Genomic DNA, 25,128 nt, shown 5'->3' with positions numbered 1-25,128 from the left:
TTGTGATTTATTATGTTAATGATATGTGAATTTGGATGTCCCATGCAACACTGTGGTCTCTTCCTTGAGAAATGTCAATATGGTCGGTGATACTTGTATAAAATATCATTGTAACAAATATTTGCAAAAAAAATCATAAAAAACAAATAATAGAGCTAGCCACATATCTCACAGAATCAATAATAGAGGTCGCAACATATCTCACAAGATTCTGTGGACAAAGAAATCCAATGCTACAATACATGGACCATAATTTGCATCAAAAAGACCAAGTTGAGCAAGGTAACTGCAAAGAATGCATGTTCTAGAGTACCTCACAAATAAAATTATAAAAGCATATTAGTAAATCATTAACAGTGAAAAATTATACGTTTAGATGATCTTGCCAGAAGTCAAAAACCAGAAACCTTAGAGGAGTAACTATAATCCAGAGCAGATTGATTGTATCATGCGTACAAAAGTGAAAATAGAATTATGGAGAGATAACAAACACCTACAATTTTACATGCTCAACTCTATCATAGGATGCATTCACCAATGCACTCGTCAATTCCATCAGTGTACCTTATAAAACATATTGCAGAATAATGCAGTAACATCCCATCTGTCCCAACTCACAAATTTCTGTATCATTCATGATTCGAATTTTTTTAATAGTTTTCTTTACCCTCATAGGATATTGTATGTCACTAGCTATTACGATGATCTTGGGAACCAGAACCTTAAATCTGCTAAAAGATACCATATTCATATTTAAGCAAATAAAATATATATATATATACACAATCTGATATGCGCAATTTATGTAACTGTGGTGTGTAAAAGCCAGCTATAACACATAAATACAGGCCTGAAAGCCACAGATAGGCACACTACCACTGGCTAATGATGATATTTGATGATACAGATCTGCCGATACAACCACTTCACACAACAACATCAAAAAAATTGGACATACCCATGACTGCATTTCAGACCTGTTCTTATATGGATCCAAGCTAGTTATTTACAATCATGAGGCCATGTCTTCTAGGTTTCTCCCCAGTCAAGAATACAAGTGACTTGCATTTATCTAGACCATACTTCATATCTCGTTAATTATTTAATATGGGAAAGGTGTACTCACTTTGCAGTTGCCTTCAAGGCTTCAACTCATAAGTAAAAATTTAAAAGAAAAGAAAACCCTTCATTAAAATAATTTAATCTCTTGGAAAACAATATTTTTCAGATCACCTCACCTCACACACCTCTCATTAAGATTTGTCCTAGTTTTTTTCCAAACTAATGATTAGAAGTATCTACTGTCCAAAGAACATATGAGCACAAGAACAGAATTTTTCAGATAACAACAATTTATAACTGAAACAATTTGGATCTTGCTCTTCAAGGTCCTGCTTGAAAACAACATGAAGAAGACATCGATTACTTGCACCACAATACTTCATTGTCAACTTAATCAAGGTTATCAGAAGAAACATTTCCTTTAAATGTCTAGATACTAAAACACCTAGTTTGAAGGGCACAATTATGTTTTTCTAAATTTGTTTTTTTGTGATGAATACTGCACATATTAAAGTACATAATACAAAATAAAAGGCACTAGCTCACATAAAAGATAGCTAGAATAGAATCACCCCAAAAGTCAATGCAAATGTCTACAGACGAAAGGCACTTACACCAGCATACAGCTAGAGACAGGAGAAAGGAGGGTCAGTGTCAGGGTCAAGCAGGTTGCTATGCCTTCGGAAGATCCTGAACATCAGGAATAGACTCCCAAACACTGAAAAAATAAACTTGGAAAATAGATTTCAAAAAGTAAATGCATTGCAAACAATGAATCATAGATGGCAATTTGTGCTGTCCTTACCTGTAAATTATCTTCTATCTTGATGCTCTTTTTTCAAAGGATTGTAATCATTTTGCAGACTTGTTTTTAAGTTGCATGTGACCTTTTAAAATCCCAGAACAGGATCTCTGATGAATGGACACAAGATGCCTAAAGAAACAATAAGGGCTCCAATTAAACTGCTTCCTGTGCTCCTCAGATAGAAATCGACCTTGCCCCAATGCTGTTTTTTCATAATTTGAATAATTGATAAATGATTTGAGGGTGGTTTTTTCAATAACTTACCAGTTCCTTTTAGTTAGCAAATTGAATAAATGATAAGTGATATTTTAAAGTTCCAGAACTTACGGTAACTAATTTATCATTTATTCACTTAATAAATTTTGGCGGGAGGAAGCATCAATCTAAATGAGAATGGGCATGTCTGGTGGAGGTGGCTATTATAGGGAAATGTCTACCCAATTTCAAAGTATATCAAAGAAAACTGAGTACTGAAAAGGTTTTCAAGTGAAAAAATACTTCCCTTCCTAAATGAGAAATAAATATACATACTAATTTTCATTTTTCACTGATATTTTCCACACCGACATTCAAGCTCTTAGTAATGCATTCTACTTAAATCTCAGAAAAAGAAAGAAACATAGGTCTTGAAATGAAATCGAATGAATAGGATCATCCTTCCCTCCATAAAACTCCTCAAACTGACTACTAACAAAGGAAAAGATAAATGGGATGAATCATGAACCAATTGTTAGAAGGGTCAATTTCCACAAACCATCAAACTAATGTAAATGTCTAGATTTTGACAGTTTTCAGATAATAAATGCATTTTGGGTGGCTTCCATTTCCAGGAAAATACCACATGAATCCCCAAAATAATAAATGCCATTGCAAGATACCCAAGACTGGAAGTAACCTAAAAAGGAAAGATAATGCTAATTAAATTTAAAAAAATCCAAAATAATAAAAGCAAAGAGACATCATATACCTTGACAAACAAATAGCTTAATTCCTGAGATGCAAGCTCTCAACAGACAGCATATCCTAAAACAGCTGTATCGTAGAAATGGTATAAACTCCTCAAAAAGCAAATATTGAAAAATAGGTAAATAGAATTCTTGAATCAACCATTAATTCATATTTCAGTTCGCTGTGTACTAGAATTTGTATTCGCAGCAGGTGTTAATTTGCATTGGCCCCATGCTATTTACGAGTTATGAAATGAATTTCAAACAGCTAATCCAAATAGATGCTAGTATCCAAAATTTTTAATTTTAAATACAAGTACAGACTCACAATCTTGCATATAATGGGAGTCAACTTCATGAAAAATTTGTACAGCTGTGGTACTCAGTAAATAACATTCATTCCTTTGCATTTTCTTCTTCTTCTGCTTCATTCACATTGATTGTGAAAGTGTACTCTTGATCACACCCAAGGTATGAATCGCACATGAAATACAGTGTATATGTCTTCTCTCCAAGCTCTGAAGGTGCAGTAAACTCAAGCTTGACTTTAGTCTTCCTCTGAAGCGACACCCTCTTAATGGCCAGCAGCTGATTGCTTTTTAAATCCCCAATTACTAGCCACCATCCTTCTTCCTTTGCTTTGGGATACCTTGGTGCATCAACTGGACCTAACTCCTGTCTACCTTCAAGATCTCTTTCTAGAGTGACCTGCACTGTTACATTCTCTCCAGCCCTCACATCATCACTGTCAACTATGTCATATGCCAGATCAATGTTTGGGAAGCGATTACAAAAACGAGCAATGTCTAACAGCTGTGAATCTGTCATCTGTAGCAATTCACGCCTTTCATCATCCTCCATCTCAACTAAATCAAAAACAGTTTCAATGCTTTTCCCTGGATTTTCATGGCACTTCTTAGCAAGTTCCTTGGTGAAATGTGGAAGCTGTAACAGGACAGAATCACGGTCCCAAAGACCTTGTGTAACCATTTGGCTCAATTCCATTGTTGCAAGAGCTGGATTCAACCAACCATTACTAGAAATAACATCCACCATAGCCTGAAGAAGCCGGTTAGCAGAAAGAAGCACTTCTCGCTGATCTAGTGCTAGGTTGCCAGCTATGACATGCCTTGAAAAGTGAGCTTGCAACAATGCATTTGCCTTTACATGTGGATCAGTATATTTTGGTTTGTCAATAGCAAACTTTTGATGATTTATCAATTTTCTTATTGTTTCTTCTTCACCTGGCCGTATGGGAAGCTGTGAATACTCTGAGGCAGAGGCAAGAATTTCAAGAAGCCCTTTTAGCTTTGTCTTTGCAGACAAGGATGAGCTGAAGAGTTCAATGGTGGTATAACTAATATAGTAATAAGATGCTATCATCCCCAGGTTCAAAGGAGAAAGATACATATCATCTTCTATGGCAACACATTTGCTTGACTCCAAATCACTCAGCGTGCTCTCTATAAGCTCAGAAAGGTGGTCTGACAAATGCCTGTGGCTGACACCCTGAAGATTATAGTAATTTGGATTCTGTGTGAGTCTTCGGTAGAAGAATGTCCAAGTAAGATAGTCTACGGCATCCTGCTTACTTTCAATAGTACCCACGACAACTTCAGCATTGATATGATCATGGAGAAAGTGATCTAGATGACTCTCCACAGGAAATGGCTCATATAAGAATTTTTTATAATATTCTTTACGAGGTGCATGGCATAAAATTACACACTTTCCAGCATTATCAAGCAGAGGTCTGCTGGCACGCCCCATCATTTGGAGAAGATCAGTTATAGGATAGTCTGTGTGAGCGTTTTCCCGTCCATCATAATACTGTGTACCCATGACAACAACCAAATGTGCTGACAAAGACAACCCCCAACTCATTGAACTGCTTGCAACGCACACCTGAATTGCCCCTGCACTGAACAACTGGGCTACAAGTTCCTGTTCTACCAAAGTGAGACCTTCATGTAAATACCCAATTCCATTAGACAATGCATGGCTCAATGTAGGTTCTTTCACTTTGGCAATGAAAGGTTTCAAATCTTCTTCAGTAAATTGAAGAAACTGGGATCTTTCCCCACCATCTGCATTTGAATAAGTTAATAAATCAAGGGCAGTAAGCCTGGCATGCTTTCTTGTTGGCACGAACACTAGAGCTGGTTTGCCTCCTTTTGCATGCTGAATTATTGATGTGTAAGTTGGCTTGGTCATTGCCTGCATTCGAGCTTCAAAGTTGGCTATATCAACACCCTGGATATGAATCTCTAATGGTACAGGACGGACACCGGGGGGGAAATTAAAAAGGCCATGTGCAGTAGCTCCAATCCACTCACCAAGATCTTTAGCATTTGCAAGTGAAGTGGAAAGAGCAACAATGCGAATACGATTTTCAATTTGACTTGAAATATACCTCATTCTAGAAACAATCACTTCCAATATGGGACCACCCTCTCCACCAATTAAATGAAGTTCATCCACAATAAATAAGCTGACTTGCTGCACTTGCTTACGTTGTTTCCATCTGCGAGACAGTGAATCCCATTTCTCAGGTGTACTTATAACAATCTGACCTTTCTCAAGTAGCTTCAAATCAGTCGCAGTCTCACCTGTCAGTTCAACTACTTTCCATCCCAGACCTTTCCCAAACTTTTGCTCCCATTCACAATATTTTTCCTTTGCAAGTGCAGCTGCAGGAGCAATGTAAACAGATCGAAATGTATTGTCTACACCTTTTTGATGCTGTCGTAGCAAAGCAAACTCAGCACAGATAGTCTTACCACTTCCAGTGGGTGCTGCAACCAAAACATTATCATCTGAGTTATATAGGACTGTAAATACCTGTGTTTGAATAGGATTGAAGTGCCTGAACTGCTGATACAGAGCTTCGTATGAAGGATTTCTTAATGCAGATACAGGAAGTGGCTGCAAATCTAATAGTTCAGTTGGAGGTGGATATTTCTCTGGCAGAATAAGATGTCTAAATGAAACTGGCAAAACAGTCTGTGATCCTAGCCATTTGTCAGATACAACACGAATAAAATACTGGGGTGGAAGAGGTTCATGTATTGGGACAGTGAAGCTAAGGTTATGATCATCCTCCACATACTGCATCTTCAACATAAAATATTCATGATGAAGTATAAATTCGCCATCATTGTCTTCCACTATAATCCAGAAAGGTTCAACATATCCATGAATTTTCTCATCCCACTGAAAATCTGGAGTGATTGTCAGTTCCACCTTCAATACTGTACGTGTTATTGGTTGAACATGAGCAGAAAGATCCAACTTTGGAAACTGGTGAACAAATTTATGAATAGTTTTTCCCATCTTTGGAAAACGAATGAGCTCTCCAATCTCCTGGGCAGAAAGATCATAATATCGATCCCAGGCTAAATCTTTCTTCTCAATTTTGGTCAAGATGTCATTTGGAATGCCTTTAAATTGCCGGAGTGGAGTTTGAACACTCCACATACGCTTTCCAACCATCTTGCATAGATTAAGTGCTTTCTCTGTTAACTGAGCCCATCCTCTTTTTAGGACAATCTCAAAAAGTGCTCTTAGGAGGCGGCCTGCACTCTGCAACACATAACCAAAGAAAAAAATATGTTTAGGATTACACAGCATGCATCATCCGACAGCTTCCATAAAATATTATCAACCTATTGCTGAATTGTTAGTACCAACAGAGTGTTAAAATAGAACTCATCATTATTTAGAAGCAATTTTTAGTTGGAATTCTTCTTTGATAATTCAAGGAGGAGAATTTATTTCAGGATCCATATTGTATTCTCATTTTAGAAGAAAATAAATAAATTGTAAACTGTATAGAAACAAACACTCTTGCTACATGTTAAGAACTTCCAAATCAGGAGGATAACATTCTGCATGGAAAGATAAGCATACGATCAAATAGAGGTGGAAGATGACAGTTAAATGCATGTAAGCAGCCGCATGTGCTGTAAAATTGACATGCATGCGAATGAAACCGACAGTATTGGAAAAGTTGTCTGATCTCTTTAAATGCCAAATCTCTGCCACTTTTCAAATGTGAATTGTTCAGCTTTTATACATTATATACTTGGGATTTGTATCGCCTGTGACAGCTGTGATTTTAAATATTTTAATATTGAAACTACAGTGGTCCAGCAATCATGGAATTCCTTTCACATATGCTCCTGATTTGGTCTGCCAAAAGTGTAAGCTTTTCAACAGTTTTTGTGGATCTTTCCTATGCTTTTCCTCATTTTTGGTATTCCGCAAGATGTCACATGATGTCTGGTAGTTGAAAGAAATTATTTGAATGGCTGACTGGGGACTTATAGTGGATGTCACTAGCACTGCTACCTTATTGGAGAGATTGTGTGACTGCAGCATCACTTCAAAGAAGATTGCCAATTCAATTCATATTTTCTAGATTGAGTACAATGTTTAGGCTCAGCCAAAAAATTGTAATATCATGCAATGATGGCATACCATGAGACTACGTTTCTTTGAGGTATCCTATAAAACAGTCGAGTCTATGCTTCCACATTTTGGACTTTAAAGTACAAGAGCCAGTGTAAAGATAAAAAACTGCAAAGAAATATGATGTAATGTAAAAGTATAACAAGGTTTTCATTGAAAATGTTCATCTGCTGACAAGTGCTTGTAATTTTTTTTTCTTGCTGTCCCCTAAATTATAAAGTGGTTTCTTATGAACCACAAACCATGGTAATCCACAATTTTCATGTTTTTTTTGAGAAACCACAGTAGCAATTTCTTTATGATTGTATCAAGCATTTGTGAAGTCTTCTTAATCATATACAATCACTATCTTAAGTTACAAAGTCTTTTGACAAGCATTTGTGTAATCAGATTAATCTGTACATCTGTACGTTATATAAAATCACTATCTTAATAAGTCTCTAATCCAGCTCTATATTCTGAGAATGACTGAAAGTGCCCTGTATCGATGCATCTCCTATGGTTCCAATTGTTTTGCGATGGTCAAAATTGCAAATGGCTCCCCATTTCTTGGCATTGTGTTTCTTCTTGTAGTCTTACTGACCTTATTTGGTTACCAACTGAAATCGAATGCATTTCATTTCTTTAGAGGATGTTAAGTGTCAACTATTTATCTAACATGTAATTATCTATATATAATATACAAAGTAAATATATGGTCATAGTTGTTTGTTAGTTTAATACACAAGCACTTACTTATTCATAGTCGTCGTAATATTGAACTTGCTCAGAAAGCTTTTAATAAGTTTAATTTTAAAAGCTTAGGTTTTGCACACTACTTCAGTTGTTCAACGTTTGTCATAGCTAAAGGCTGGAAGTGAAATCTCAATATATGCAACTGTTTGCAGTAGTAACCTTACTTTTTTTTAAGATACGAATACCAATACTAACTATGAAACTATTTGGCAAACTGTTCAAGAATAAAATGTACTTCATGGCATCATAACAGATTTTAAATACTGAAAGGCATAAATTTGTGTTATTAATTGCCATATAAATATTTGTTATGGTGACATTCGTAAACTCATGTTAGGCCACATTTAGTTTTGCTCACTAAAAAGTTATAAAGAGTTGGCTTCTCAAATATTCAAGGTTATCCATTACATAATTGATAAGGAAATTAGCTATCATAGTTGTTAAAATGTTAAATCAGTATTGAAAAATACTGAATATAAATTCACAGGTCCGAATCAGAACTAGTTGTATTTGATCTCCAAGACACAGATCATTTATTGATTTCAATGCTTTGTCTCTTAGATTCGATCCATATAAGTATTTGTACTAAGAGCCACATAATGAATGGACTTCAACTGTTCAGTATGTGTCTTTCAATGAAGAGGCATGAAGTCGCATAATTAACACTCCAAAAGACACATTCCTGATCGGGTATGATTACTTAATAAACAAGTCTTATTGTGACCTCTGATTTACATAGGATGAGGGATCATAAACTTAATCCAATACAAGATCGATATTTTGCAAGGAAGTATTGCACCATCTCCAAGAGAGGTATAATCTGAATGTACAGATTTGCCTACTCAGTTTGATATGATAGTTTTAGATAATCAGAAGGATAATCGCTTGTGATATTAATGGCAAGCATGCACAGCTGCCATAATCAATATCTAACTGACGCTATCATATCTTAACACTCCCTCTTAGCTAGGGAAGATAACTAAGTATGAACTAGTTTAGATATCACCTAACTGTTAGGATTAACCTCAGACAAAAATAACAGTTACATGCAAATATAACCAATATCAGAAAATAATAGATCGCATAAAAGAGAACACAAGACACCAAGATTTAACGTGGTTCACCCAATCCCTAGGCTACATCCACCAACAGCAAGTCCAATATTATTATTATCTAGTGATTACAACCTGTAATCCCTTACAGCTCAATACCGCCGCAAGAACCAACTTTCGCATCACACACATAATGAAAATCCCTAACCCTAAGCCTTTTATACAAGTTTTTTGCCGCTTACAAAATTAGGGCTAGGGTAATAGAAAAATAGTAGCCGACACCTTTTACAATATAAGGTCATTTTTGGCTTCAGGGGCGCTGCCCCTAAAAACCCCCGCAGGAGCATTGCCCCTCAACCCCATCCTATACTATGACAAGGAGCACACTTAGGGCACTACCCCAGGACCCCGCAAGGGCGCTACCCCCAAACCCCCGTAGAAATAATATGGGAAGAAAACTACACCAAATAAACCTCCAAATCTAATTAGGCTCCACATCACAACAATCTCCCACTTGGAGACTAATCAGGCTCCACAACAATAACCTCCCATTTGAAGACTGATCAAAGCACTGCTAAACATGTAACTCCCACTGGAATATCAAACCACCGTGGAGTCTGTTGTTCTTTTATTTTGTTCAGTCTAGAAGACCAACCGAAGCTGAAGAGGAGTTCAGCTTCTCCCTTATGACTACCTTGGGAAACATATCTGCTGGATTATCATTTGTATATATCTTCTCTAGTTTTAACTGTCCATCATCCAAAACTGACCGAATGAAATGGTACTGCAACTATATGTGCTTAGTCTTTGAATGCAAAGCTAAATTCTTTGCAAGATGAATGGCAATCTAGCTATCTATGAACAAATAGTTATCCCTTTGTGGATGTCCAAACTCTTCCATGAAGAACTGAAGCCATATCATCTCCGGCTGCCTCTGTAGCAGCAACATACTCTACCTCTATAGTCGATAAAGCATTAACCTTCTGTAACCTAGAGACCCAGCTCACGACTGCACCACCAACAGTAAATACATAATTTGTAGTACTCCGCCTGGTATTAATATCCCCTGCCAAATCGAAGTCAACATATCCCTGTAAATCGGTAGGAGATCCCCAAAGTGTAAACACTTACTAGATGTTCCTCTCAAATATCTGAGAATCCATTTGACTGCATTCCAATGCTCAATTCCTAGATGACTCATATACTTGCTAACGACTCCCACTACATGTGCAATATCTGGCCTCGTACATACCATAGCATGCATCAAGCTTCCTACCGCTGAAGCATAAAGTACCTTGGACATCTTATCCTTCTCGTCTTGTGTCTTGGGACACATCTCCTTAGTCAACTTCAAATGACCAGGTAAAGGTGCATTGACAGTTTTAGCATTTTCCATAGAGAAACGTTGCAACACCTTAGCAATATAATCAACCTGAAAAAATGTCAATTTCTTGTTCTTCCTATCTCTGCAAATCTTCATACCAAGGATTTGTTTTGCTGCCCCTAAATCCTTCATAGCAAATGCATGTGTTAACTGGCATTTCAGCCCCTTAATGTGATCCATGTTAGACCCAGCTACAAGCATATCATCAACATATAAATATAAAATAATGTAGCTGTCATCATCCAACCTTTTAAAATAAACACAATAATCTGAATGACACCTACTGTATCCATGCTCATGCATAAACCTGTCAAATTTTAGATACCATTGTCGAGGTGCTTGCTTCAAGCCATATAATTTTTTCTTCAATCTGCACACTAAGTTCTCCTTACCTTTGACCTCAAATCCTTGTGGCTATGCCCTATATATTTCTTCATCCAAATCACCATGAAGGAAGGTTGTTTTAACATCAAGCTGCTCCAAATGCAAATCTTCAATAGCCACAATACTTAAAACAATGCGAATAGAAGTCATTTTAACAACAGCCGAGAATATCTCATCAAAATCAATGCCTTTTTTCTGTGCAAATCCTTTTACAACTAACCTGGCTTTAAATCTTTTCTTACCTCCATCCTCTCCTTTTAACCTGTAAACTCATTTATTTTGTAAAACCTTTTTACCTGCAAAAAATTTGCATAAACCTCATGTCTTATTTTTCAGCGAAGAGTCCATTTCTTCTTTCATTGCAAACTCCCACTGACTCTTTTTATCCACCTGCACAGCTTCATCATAACATTCAAGTTCACCAGCATCAGTAAATAAAATAGAATACAAATAAGGAGAAAATCTTTCTAGAGGTCTACTTAGCCTTGTTGACCGTCTAACATTCACTGGGGTGTGTGGTAGTTGTTGTTGCGGTTGTTGCAAATCATGAGGAATTGTTGGAACATCAACTTATGGAGTATCATCCAACACTACATAATCATCTTTTTTCTTCTCATGTTGCTGCAATAGATCTTTGTACAACACTTTCTCATTGAATATGACATCTCTACTTCTTACAATTTTATGATTTTCAAAATCCCAAAGCCTATAACCAAATTCATTAATGTCATATCCAACAAATACACATTTCTTTGACTTAGCTTCCAGCTTGATTCTATTTTCAGAATCTATGTGAGCAAATGCTTCACAACCGAAGGTTTTGAGAAAAGAATAACTCACCTTCTTACCAGTCCATGCTTCCTCTGGAATACCACAACCCAAAGGAGTAGAGAGACCTCTATTAATCAAATATACAACAATATTGATAGCCTCTGCCCACATGCTTAAGGGAAACCCTACATGCAACCTCATGCTTCTTGCACGCTCCATTATTGTCTTGTTCATGTGTTCAACCACTCCATTTTCCTGTGGAGTCTTTGGAATAGTTTTCTGTCTACGAATACCATTAGTGGAGCAATAATCTTCAAATTCATGACTGCAATACTCACCACCATTATCAGATCTGAGACATTTTAATGTCTTACCAGTCTCATTTTCAACCAAGCATTTCCATATCTTAAAAGTTTAAAATACATCAGATTTTTGTCTAAGGAAATAAAGCCATACTTTTCTAGTTGCATCATCAATAAATGTAACATAATAATAAGAGTCACCAAGGGAAAATACCTAAGCTAGTCCCCATACATTTGTATGTACAAGCTCTAATTTCTCACTTTTATTTTTCTTCCCAGTCTTCACAAAACTCACTCTCTTTTGTTTTCCGTACACACAACTTTCACAGAAATCCATATTGACACATTTCGACCTGGTAAAACTTGCTTTAAATGAAGTACTTTCATACCTTTCTCACTCATGTGCCCAAGTCTGTTGTGACACAACGCTGTATCAGAATCTACAGCAGCTATTTGTTCTCCCTGCTAAACTACAGCAATTGTTCCTAAACATTCATTTTTCTCTGAAACAATCAAAGTAGAAGGAACAATATGACCTGTAAAAAGATATAAGGTGCCTACTTTCACACCTTTTGCTACTACAAGGTAACCTTTTGAAACCTTCCAATTTTTATCATTAAAAGAAACTACACAACTTTCATCACCAAGTTGCCCTACTGAAATTAAATTCCTACTCAACCTTGGAACATGTCTTACCTCATGTAGTAGCCAATGATTCTCATTTTACAACTTAATCTTAATTTTTCTCTTTCCAACAATCTGATAAGGTTCATTATCCCAAAAATAAACAAGCCCAAAATCCCCTTGGACATAATCGATAAAATAACCTCTATGAGGTGTAGCATGAAATGAAACACCGAACTCTAAAACCCATGAATCATCAACACTTTCTAAAGACAGAAGCAAAGCATCCTCTTCAGATTTGTTACTTACCACATTTGCCTCATTGTTCCCTTCTGGTTTATCACCTTCATTGGTCTTTCGAGTTTAGCAATCTTTCTTCTCATGCCCTGTTTTACCACAGTACCAGCAATCTCTCGGTCCTCTGGATTGAACCTCTTCCCCTTTGACTTTCCTCTTGATTTCCCACGATTTCTGAAATTATTTCCTCTTAGTCGTTCTGCCTCTACTTTGTGCGTTCAAAGCACTTCCTGATGTAGATCAACTTTAGGTTTTCCTACAAGTTTCCTCATTCAAAATAACACCAATCACATCATCATATTTTAGGGTATTAGATCCAGAAACAGAATTACTCACAGCCATTACCAAGCCATTCCAACTTTCAAGCAAAGAACGCAAAATCAAGAGAGCCCTAATTTCTTCATCAAAATCAATACCCACAGAAGATAACTAACCGGTAACAATGTTAAACTCATTTAAATGATCTGCAACAGATCCACCTTCTACCATTTTCAAATTAAATAAGCGTTTCATAAAAAATAACTTATTTGAAACGGAGGGCTTTTCATACAATTTCGCTAGGGTTTCCATCAACTCTTTTGTCGTCTTCATTTTTGTAATGTTAAATGTCACTGATGGTGCCAAGCATAATCGAATGCTTCTAAGTGCCTTTATGTCTAAAATCTCTCATTCCTCATTTGTCATAGTTCCCTGATTTCTAATTTTTTCTTCCAACGGCTTCCATAAATCCTCCTGATAGAGATAATCCTCCATTTGCATCTTCCATAACTGAAAGTTCTGCCCATTAAACTTGTTAACCCTCAACTTACCCTCGTCTGCCATCGCTCCCACTCAACCATGAGACTTTCCTACAGAGGATTGCTATTAAAAAAAAAAGACGACGATCTAACTTGAAAAAAAAAAAAAAAGACGATCGTCTGGCTCTAATACCACTTGTTAGGATTAACCTCGGACAGAAATAATAGTTACATGCAAATATAACCAATATCGGAAAATAATTGCTCTTCATGAAATGTTTGATGTGAACTATTGTAAACACCTCTCTAAGGACCATCTATCGTCCTAGTCACAGATAAAGAATCATTCCTGTAGTCTGGACCTGTGCTTGAGCTTCTCACAAGAACAAGCTTGGATCTTCCCAATGTTGAACACAAGCAAGTGGTCATGCCAAGATAATTGCTTACCGATTTCTGACTGAGCAATGCAATCCCTGCCTAATTGGACTTCAGAATCCAAAGACCCCTACCCACTTGGACTTCAGAATGCGAAGACTCGTATCCAAGTTAATTATATTATTCCCTTCTTCTGAATTATTACAAAAGCCTTCATTATTTAAAAGAAACTCAGATTTCTATTAGTGTCCTTGTAATGATTTTCTAGAATAATTGGAAACATGTTGGTAAATAGATTTGTCACAGTAGAATTTGCCCAATGGAGTGTGTGGCAAACCGTTCACAACAGTTGGATAGGCCCTTGGTATGCGGCCTTCCTCTGCGTTTAGAGGGGTAGCTCCCTCATATGATATAATTTTTAAAAGATTTTCAAATAAAGAATCTAAAACTTCAAAGATCAAGAGAAAGCCGTTCAGGACGAATGCACCACACGCCCTCACAACCTTCTTGGGTAAACAAGAATGATAACAAAGGTGATCGAGAACTACGCTCAAAAGCAACCAGTATTACCAAGCACATTCATTATTCATAAACACTCGCACAGTACCATGAGAATGTCTACTACAACATGCAACAATTTTGATTTTAGAATAAAAAACCAAAAGCACATCTCATTTCGTTTCCTTGCACCAAGAAGACAATAGAGATTTTTCGATTTCAGAGATAAAAAGTGTACATACTTTCCAAAATTTATCTCTTGATCAAAATTTCAGCATAGTGTTCCCTTATTTTTAAAAAATTAAAACCAAAAAGTCCCCCTTTACAAAGCCCAAAAGAGCCCTCATATAGACATAGTGGTTAATAACTACCCCTCTGTGGTTAGTAACTACCTCCCAAATACGTGATTTGGGTGAGGTTAATTAACCTCAACAAAATTAAACTTAAATGACAATGACCACTATTTGAAATGTATGGCTTGGAAGACGTCTTCAGAAGCTCGAATCATTGAGTTGATATTTGCGAACCATGGTATTCAAGAATCGGAATCGGATCGAAATCGGCAAGGCCGAATCAAATCGTGAATCGGCCATGAATCGGAATCGAATCGGCCATGAATCGGAAAATTTGAAAAACCCTTGAAATTTAGTGAGTAACTTATTTCATAAACCCTTTATCGCTGATTCGATTCACCGATTCACAAAAAATCGTTTGGCTTGAATCGAATCGCAGAATCGCGTGAATCGCATGAATCGCCGTGATTTTTGGAACTATGTTCAGGATCATCTTTTTTGGGTATCAAGGTGAGAAAGGTATTATTGATTTCTGAAAGTAATGATCCACGATTTCTTGATGCTTCAATGGCTTTCCAAAGATCAATTCCACTAATATCCCAACATTTTTGGAAAAAGAAAGCATGGAATCCATCTGGACCTGGGGAACTATCAGGATTCATGTTGAATAGCACAGAGCTGACTTCTTCCAATGATATGGGTGAATTTAATGCTTTATTTTCTTCTATAAACACCACTTTTGGTATGTTTTCAAGCATTTTTGCTTGCGCTATCATATTCAAACTATCAAAATTATTTAATAGTATATTGAAATGATCTACAAAAATCTTTGCTATATTCTCAGGATTTTCAATGATAGAGCTTGGCGCATCTTTAATTTTTATAATTTTGCTTTTAGCTTTGTTGTACATAGTGCTATTATGAAAATATTTTGTATTACGGTCTCCTTTTTCTAGCCATCTTTCTCTTGATTTTTGCTTCCAAAAGAGTTCTTCCTTTGCTAGAATGTTTTCCTGCTTGGCGAGTAGTTCTTTTCTAAAAAAAAGGTCTCGTTATTCATACCTTTTTTAATTACTTTTGCATTTAATTTTTTTAGGCTTTCTTCGATATCTATTTTTTCTTCAAATATGTTGTTGAATTGTTCTTTATTCCACTTAAGTATATTTACTTTAATCATTTTCATCTTAGATACAAATATGTACATTTTAGAGCCTTTAAACTTGCCTTGATTCCACCATTCTCTTATGAGCAACACCACTTATAAAATCATATCCAAAATTTTAACAAATCAAATGAAACCGGTTCTCCATAAGATTATATCAGAAGAACAAACCAGTTTTGTACCAAGAAGATCAATTATAGATGGGATACTCATTATACAAGAAACATTACCCACAGCCAATAAGAATAAAATGGCAAGCATGTTCATGAAACTGGATATTCAGAAAGCATATGACATGGTTGATTGGAGGTTTCTATGCAAAACATTAGAAGCCTTCAGATTCTCGCACCAATGGATTAACCTCATATACTAATGCATCTCAACAAATAAAATTTCAGTTCTTATTAATGGAACTCCTGAAGGCTTCTTTGACACATCAAGAGGTATAAGACAAGGAGATCCCCTATCTCCGTTCCTATACATCATCATGGCAGTAACCTTCGGTAGAGCAATTTCTAAAGCCCACTCTGACGGTAAAATTAGTGAAATTACAGTAACTGAGAATGTTCCTAATATAACACATCAACAATATGCAAATGATACTATTCTATCAGGAGAAAGTTCAATAAAGGAGGCCCTAAACTTCAAGTCAATCATTCAACAATTTATGGAAGCTTCAGGGCAAAGAGTGAATGCTGAAAAATTAGAAATTTTATTCATTTACACTAAACCTGAAAGAGAAAAAACGGATTTGTAATATTTTGGGATATAAAAGAGGAACAATCCCATGTAAATACTAGGGAATAGAGTTAGAAAAAGGTAGTAAAACTAACAAGGGATGGCATAATATACTTGATAGAATGGATAAGAAGATAGAAGGTTGGAAAGATAAATGGCTAGCAAAATCCAATAAAGTGATAAAAATCAAACCAGTCTTATAAGCCCTTCCAACCTACCATCTTTCTTGTTTACCTCTATCTAAAACTCTTAATAAGAAGATTGAGGCAAAACTCAAAAGCTTCTTTTGGAATGACATTGAAGATCCAAAAAAACTGACCCTTATAAAATGAGAGAAATTATGTAAACCAAAGGAATTAGGAGGTCTTGGTATCAAAAACTTAAGTTGGCAAAATGAAGCATTTGGGGCCAAACTGACATGGAGACTATTCATATAAAGAAATCAAAAATGGGCAAAAATTTTGTATAACAAATACCTAAATGCAACCGATCCTTACTCCTTGTTTAGAATGCGGATCGTTCCTACAGGATCCAAGAGCTGGAATTTTATAGTTCAAAGCAGAGCCCTAATTAGTAAATATCTCACTTGGGATGTTGGTAATGGTGATGAAGCTCTATTCTGGGAGGACTCATGGAATGGTCTCCCCCCATTAGATAAAATGGGTATCTTAGCTAGTCTTGAAGACCAATTAGTCAAACTCTATGGGTGTAAGGTTAGCAATTATAAAATCAAAAAAGATATTAATGGCAATATAAGTTGGGAATGGAAAACCTTGGATAATATTGGCATGGAAACAACGGTAAAAAAGGTGTATGAAAACATCATTCATAAAAGGAAAATAAAGCAATTAGTGAGAAATGACAAACTCGTATGGGCAGCATCAAAAGATGGCAGGTATAACGTAAAAAATGGATAGAGTAATCACTCATTCCCAAAGATGGGAAGAAGTTAATACTCCTCTAAGACTTTGTTGGGATTCCTCTTGCCTGCCAAAGGTAGGCTTCTTTCTATGGACTGCCTCTCATAATAGGATTCTAACAGCTGACAAATTGAGAAAGATGGGCATTGAGGGACCTTCAAGATGTGTGCTATGTAAGAATGACAGTGAAGATATTGATCATCTATTATATAAGTGTTCATATACACAATATTGTTGGGAATGGCTCCAACATATGCTGGATGAGACCGCACCCTTGCCAGAATTTCTGGACGATCTACTTAGGGGTTGGCCAACTGATAATAGTAGATGTATCTATGGTAAACTTTGGAATATTTGTCCATCTGTCCTTATTTGGGAAGTATGGAAAGAAAGGAACAAAAGAATATTCCACGATCAAGATATGACGGTATGTGAGATTACTAATAAAATCGAGGCATGTATTGTTGAAACCTTAAACTCTCACCTTAGGAAAATACCGAAAAAGGAAGGATCATTTTCAGAATGGGATGGTCTAATAAAAAAAAGTTGGGAAAACCTAATTAACCCCCCGCTTATGTATAATAAAAAGAATAAAGAGGCAAGGAACAAATGTAGTTGGATTCCACCTCCAAGTGGATGGACCAAATTAAATTTTGATGGAGCCTCAAGATGCAATCCTGGTACTACCGGAATAAGATGTATCATTAACAACGATTCTAGCAATTGGATCGCTAAAAGGGCTAAATCTATAGGGTCAACCACTAACAAGCTCGCTGAATTAGAAGCCCTTCAAGAAGGTATCCAAATTTGTCGAGATCTAAGTATATCTAAACTTATTATTGAAAAAGATTTGCAGATTGTCCTTAAATGCCATTAGGAAAATGGAGACACCAAATTGGGTTTTAAATTCTAAATTGGAAGAAGTTCTAAATCTCCTGGACCTCTTCGAAGATATTTAGATTCAGCATATTTTCCGAAAAGGTAATAAAGAGGCAGATTAGTTAGCAAATAAGGGTGTTGATGGTGAAAATATTTTAATCTATAATTATTAGTAAATTAATTGGAAATGAATAGTCAGCTTAATCAAAACTGGATAATGTAACTCTTAATCTTATTAGCTAAATTAGCCTTGATGGATAATTTAGATAATAAGGATACAAACAAATATAATATCTTCATAATTTTAAACATATATGCATACATTCCTATATATGTATATAAATACATAAAAAGCCATATATATATATATATATATATATATATATATATATATATATATATATATATATATATATATCAACATGTTTAAACTTGAAAGCATTGTCTTCTTGTAGCAAACAAAGGGGGTAGATGGAGGAAAATTTAGAGATGAATCAAGACGTTGACAGATTTAAAATATAATTTTAAAAAAATAATAATAATAAAGGTTTTTGAATTTAAAATTAAAAAAGTTAAGACAATAGTACTTTCAAATATGAAAGGAATTCAGTAAGGCTACAAGGGAACATATCCTATAAGTTTCCTTATACCTAGATCCAATCCTTGAAAATTTGTTCTTTTAGTTTTTGCAATATATGTATGATAATTTTAGGCTCTACAACTCGGTCTTACTATAAATGTATGAATAATGTCAGAATCTTGGTAGTAACTTCAGAAATTGGTAATATCAATCTACAAGCTTACATTCCACACACTACAATTCATGTAGGAACACTCAGATTTAAATTAAGTTCAAAATGTGATAGAAACAAATAAAGAAATAAATCAACCGTCTATAGTAAGCAATAGAAAAAAGGCAATAAAATAATTTAATGGAAAATGTCTATCACTCCCAATCTTTCCCAATATAGTACATTATAACATGCATGGATTATTTACTAATCCGGACACTACAAGTGCGTATAAACATTAAAAGGACACGAACAATAAAAAATTGATAAATAAGATGGTAGTCTACCAACTCATGATAAAGAGAAAAGTGTTAAATTTGTTATAAAAAAGGTTCTATCCAATCTTGTTGAATCTCTTCATTTATTCTTGTTGGTCTAATACTACTAATACTTGTGGAAAGAAAGGCGTCTTTGATATGCACGTTAGTAGAAAGATTATCTCAAGAGGTATAAGCAGTCGCGAATAGCATCATAAGTCTGAATTTGGAAGACAAGCTGAATAATGCAAAGGAAATTAGTACCGTCAATACTAGATCTAATAATTGGACAATGTAAGATCTCATTAATTAGGAATATATTGGGGAATGCCCCTTTTAAACTATGTATAATTTAGGACCTCGGTCCCGGGCAAGACTGGAGGTTTTCTTACTTCGTTCTTTCCTACCAGTGCCCGTTTGAACGAGAACATTGTAATTGTCTTTTTAACATCTAAATTTAATATAAAGACTTCGGTTGTTTACCAATCAAAAAAAAACAATAGCTGAAAATTTTCCCCCAATTTTAAAAAATTGAATTCGTACAAATTTTTGCAATAATCTTTCTAATTTCTTCAAGCCATGCCTGCTAATTTTTACAAAATGGCATTCAAAGGGTGCCCGAAGTAGATGCAGAGGGTATCATTTCTTGAAACACCTCGCTCTCTCGGTTACAACTCAATTATCTTTCAAAAATATGTGCAAAAATGGGTGCTCCCAAATGGGCATCCGGATGTCAAACTAGATTAAATTTCACTCTAGTTGAAATCCTCATTTTCAAAAAAGGGGAATTAAAACGGGAATTCCAAATAAAAAAGTATTTTGAGGGGAGACGGAATTCCTGTTTTGGGGGTCAAATGGGGATACCGAATCCACATTTCCCCGAATTCCAATTCTTATTTTGTAGGCCCATACAGTGGATTAGGAATTTTTTAGGTTTCCGAATTCCAATTCCTACTCAAATCCACAAACCAAACAGACCCTTAGCAGTAAAGCTATATTAAAAGGAACATGGCTCTGATTCCATGTTAAAATGCTAAATCAGTATTCAAAATAACTGAATCTAAATTCACAAGTCTAAAATAGAACTAGTGGTATTCGATCTCCAAGAGGCAGAACATTTATTGATTTCAATGCTTTGTCTCTTGGATTCGATCCATAAAAGTATTCATACTAAGAGCCACATAATGAATGGACTTGACTGTTCACTATGTGTCAATTGATGACGGAGCATGAAGTGACATAATTAACACTCCAAAAGACCCGTTCCTAATCGGGCATGATTACTTTGTAAACAAGTCTTATTGAGACCTCTGGTTTACATAGGATGAGGGATCATAAACTTGATCCAATACAGGATCAATATGCAAGGAAGTATTGCGCCATCTCCAAGAGAGGTACAATCTGAATGTACAGATTTGCATACTCAGTTTGATATGATAGTTTCAGATAATCAGAAGGATAGTCGCTTGTGATGGCACAACAAATACATGCATGCACAGTTGCCACAATCAGTATCTGACCAACGCTATCATATCTTAACAATAGTAACTTCCATGTATACATAGTTGATATTGAAATATATAATGTATCTAATAACAAGTATCTAATAACAATCAAATTTGTATCAAAATATAGTTTCATTTTCTATTTGGTGAAACTCTTGTTAGGGATTATGTTTCTATCATTTGTTATCAAATTGATATATATTATCTTCTACGAAATTCTTCATATTGATATCTCTCAACATCCTTTACATAGATTTTTCTAATTATAGCTACACTAGTAAGTTGCATTACAAAGCATACAAAACTCAGAATACCCACTCATAGTGTAACTAGAAATAGTTATGATTCGTGCTTCATAGGTTGTCAATATGAATACGTACCTGAGTAATAAACACCATATCAGATGTGAGGGAAAGACCTTCGAGCTTAAGCTGTGAAATGTAAGCCTGGAGCAAAACATTTATCTTCGCGCTTGGCTCTTCCAAACTCTCCTTCACTGGAATAGGAACACGATCTAAGAGCTTTGCAAGTTCCATCTTCTCTTCTTCTCTTACAGTCACGTATTTAAACTCTTCACTTAAAGAAAACAATCGGCATAGCTCAATATCACCCATTGTTGGCTTCAAGTGCTCATTATAAGTAGCAATTGTCCCATGAGTTATGTAATAATAACTGGCTATCCGTCCAAGATCAGTAACCTGGAAATATCCACTTTTCCGATCATATTTCACTAAATTATTTTTGTCCAAGATAGTTGCAGCCGAATGTATCTGTTAACATAAATAGTTCAATTATCAGAAGCACTAAAAAATATCATTGAAGTAAAATGAGCAGTCCTATGTGTCTAACAATATTATAGCAAAAATTACTCTCAAAAATCAAAAACCACCATTATGCTTACCAAGTCTGCCCTTCTTTCTTCTAAGGTATTGTCTTTATCTAAAGCATCAGCAGACAGACCATATAGAACTGGATTTCGAAGCATGCGAATGTAAAGATAAGTGTATCCCAACCATGTGCATGCCTCCCTTGCATTTTGAACTGTACCTAGAACAATTTCTGCATTTAAATGATCTGCTAATTTTGAGATAAATTGGCTCTCAATTGGTAACTGCTGATTCATAAGGGACAGATAATATTGCAGCTCACTGTGACCTGTTAATATTATTCCTTCACCATGGGAATCATACTGTGGCCTTCCAGCTCGACCAAGCATCTGCATAACATCTAAGGGACTGAGCTCAGTCCACATACCTTTCTCAGGATTGTAAATTTGAGTTCCTTTTATAATAACAGTATGTGCAGGGAGATTTACTCCCCATGCAAGTGTGGCAGTTGATACCAAAACCTGTATATGCCTATCGGCAAAAAGCTCTTCTACCAGAGTTCGATCTGCCCTCGCCATCCCTGCATGATGTATTGCAAATCCATAAGGCAAAAGGTCTCTCAGGTCACTGCTTTTTACTCTATCAGTCTCCGTTTGAAGAATTTCTCGGCTGGCACTATCTTCTTTGAGAAACCGTCCAAGAGTATCATTGGCAAGTGCTGTATCTCGTATGGCTCTAGCTGTTTTTGATGTTTCTTTCCTGGAATGTACAAAGATCAAAACTTGATGCTTGCCGGAAGCTGCCATCACCTTTTCATAACACACATCATTCATAAGTTGAAACCTCTGGAGTGGTTTCTTAACTGTAATACCGATATATTGCTGAGCAAGTGGACAAGGTCTGTAACTATTATCAAAATAGAACAACCCTTTTGACTTGTCAACTCTTAGTAACAAGGCAACATCCTCATAGTTTGGCAATGTTGCAGACAGCCCCACCAACCGTATCATTTCCTGGGTAGTCTCAATTTGCCTAACTGTCCGGGCCACAATACTTTCCAGCACAGGCCCTCTATTGTCATGTAAAAGATGAATCTCGTCGATGATCAGAAGCTTCACTAGCTGAGTGTAAGTTCTATCCCCAGACTTTCGGGTAATAATATCCCACTTTTCAGGAGTGGTGACAATTATCTGGGTTTCCTCTATTTGTTGACGAGACATTGTTTGATCTCCAGAAAGTTCCCTAACAGAAATCCCATAAGACTGTAACCGGTGAGACAAGTTACCAACTAGCTCTGCAACTAATGCTTTCATGGGTGCCACATAAACAATCTTGAACTTATTCAAATCAATGGAACCATCAACATTCCTATTGAGAGCAATTTGTTGAAGTATGGTTAACAATGCCACATTAGTCTTACCAGCGCCTGTGGGTGCACACAACAGCAAATTCTCAGCAGTAAACATTGCGGTTTCATAAACTTTGCTCTGCACCCTGTTCAGTTGCTTCATTCCCCTGAATGCAGGCTCCGCCCAATCTGGGATGTCCGATATCTTGACAAGTTCTTCCCCTTCTGCAAGGGGTTTTGCCTTCAAAGGAGGGACATGAACTTCCTCGTAACCTTTCTTTGTTATCCTCAGGGAACCTGGAGGTAGCTCGCACCGCTTGTTTGCCATCAGCAGCCCTCCTTGATGGAATGATATGCTATCAAGATCCAGCATCTGACGCTGACCTTTCAACCAACTATTCTCCATTTCTCTATCTACCCGTTGTCCCCTTGTACTCTCTCCATCCACGCCCTCATCTCTTAATTTCCTCGCTTCCTCGCGGATGCTCCGTTCTAGATTCTTCTGCCGCTCCTTGGCGGTGGCCCTTGTAGCATGCAACTGTTCAAGGATAGCAGCAAGAGCAGGCTCTCCCATCATTTCGTCTTCTATCTTCTTCCTTTCTTTCTGATCCTCTGCCCTGGCCAGCCGTGTACACCAAACAATCTTGAGCCTGTTCCGCAAAAGCAATTTGATAAGATCAAATTTCTCGTAATCTAAAAGCATCACCAGCTTGTTCTCCACGTCCAGAACATCACCCTCTGCCAGTTTCTTGAAGACATCTTCAGCAAGTTTCTGGCTATGTTGAGGGTCAATTACACCAAAAGCCTGAGAAATTTTGCGTTGAAGCCAATAAGCATCTATGTCCTGAACATTTAATCCTTCGTCTGCTTCTTCCATGTCATCGTCATCAATACCACCCATTTGCATAGCTTCCGACTTACTTGCATCCTGCCCATCATCATCATCCTCAGCCTCACTATCTTCCTGCACTTGGTCCAAATCGCTCTCCTCGTCCTCTTCCTCCTCCTCAAACTCAACAGCAACACCAATATCATCATCAAGGGCTTCCCCAGCAGCTGATCCCACACCTGTCCCTGTTTCCCCAGCATCCTGGTAATCAGTAATGAGCTTACCGATGGAAACAAGCTGTGCAAAATGCTGAGATGACAATGAATTGAGAAGTTTCTCAATCTCCTTCTTCTTATCAAGGTCCTTAATCTTGTCGTTCTTCAGAACAGCCAACACTTCATCGGCAGCACCTCTCAAGATGTCCTGTGGTTGGTCACCGAACTGCTGTTGTATAGTACTGAGAAGTGCCTCATAAGCAGCTCTGGTCTCCTTGGTCTTAGGTCTGTAAATACCATCATCAGCAATAGACAAAACACTCTCTTCCTGGACTCGCCTTCTCTTGGTATCCCTCTTGGGTACGGCCGCATCCAAGGCAGGTTTTTCTCTCTCCTTCTTCTTCTTAGCCTTCTTAATCCTTTCCTCCAGTTCAGGGGGTTTCCCATGGTAAACCCTATCACCAAAATTCTTCGGGTCGATCTTTCCCCACAGGGTCTCAGGCTCTCCTGTAGGCTCGTGAGTATCACGGGGCCGGGAATCCGTAGTTAAAACCAAACTGGAATTCGCCCTGTACTCATACTGCTTAAAACGCGCATGGGCTTCGGCACCTCCCCCTAGATGTGCCATTTCTTCTGTTACTTGTCAAAATCCAAATAAAAACAATACGAAACTGACCTGTTTAAGCTTTCCTGGCAGAGATCTCCATAACGTTCCTAATGAGTTGCTCGGAGTTAGTACCGTCTCAAGAACAGAGCGCCTTGTTCCAACAGAGCAGATATTTTGAAAAACCAGGGATTTTCTAGCCGGTTCCAGCTCGTCGGCAAATAATTACAGCGTTGCCCATTTTGTTTGATATTTCTAAGCAGGATAGAGCCTTCGATTATGTATTTTTAGCCTTGTAATCTGATGGTTTGTGCAGA

The 25,128-nt window shown here is 36.7% G+C and overlaps 1 protein-coding gene across 1 annotated transcript; it reads right to left on the bottom strand.

Annotated features, from left to right (window-relative positions):
* Positions 1–2,940: 2,940 nt before the first annotated feature.
* LOC149536751 (DExH-box ATP-dependent RNA helicase DExH12-like) lies at positions 2,941–25,128 on the bottom strand. The gene is made up of 3 exons (XM_089803323.1): positions 21,890–25,128; positions 21,369–21,758; positions 2,941–6,396 (listed from the first exon to the last, which is right to left on the bottom strand). The coding sequence occupies exons 1-3, from the start codon at positions 24,833–24,835 to the stop codon at positions 3,211–3,213; spliced, it is 6,522 nt and encodes a 2,173-aa protein (XP_089659449.1). The 5' UTR covers positions 24,836–25,128; the 3' UTR covers positions 2,941–3,210.

Source organism: Cupressus sempervirens, chromosome 10 (assembly GCF_028749045.1).
Source record: "Cupressus sempervirens isolate cs-2001-9-10 chromosome 10, ASM2874904v1, whole genome shotgun sequence".
Lineage (NCBI taxonomy): Eukaryota > Viridiplantae > Streptophyta > Pinopsida > Cupressales > Cupressaceae > Cupressus > Cupressus sempervirens.
The sequence above is the reverse complement of the archived record's forward strand: the minus strand, read 5'-3'. Positions and strand labels throughout refer to the sequence as shown.

Bases quoted from the DNA above. Each gene is read 5' to 3' on its own strand.
- LOC149536751 (XM_089803323.1), bottom strand. From the start codon at position 24,835: ATGGCACATCTAGGGGGAGGTGCCGAAGCCCATGCGCGTTTTAAGCAG. The intron at 21,759-21,889 runs GTAAGCATAATG...TTATGTTAACAG, and splicing joins AAGAAAGAAGGGCAGACTTG to ATACATTCGGCTGCAACTAT. The intron at 6,397-21,368 runs GTACGTATTCAT...TATGTGTTGCAG, and splicing joins ATATGGTGTTTATTACTCAG to AGTGCAGGCCGCCTCCTAAG.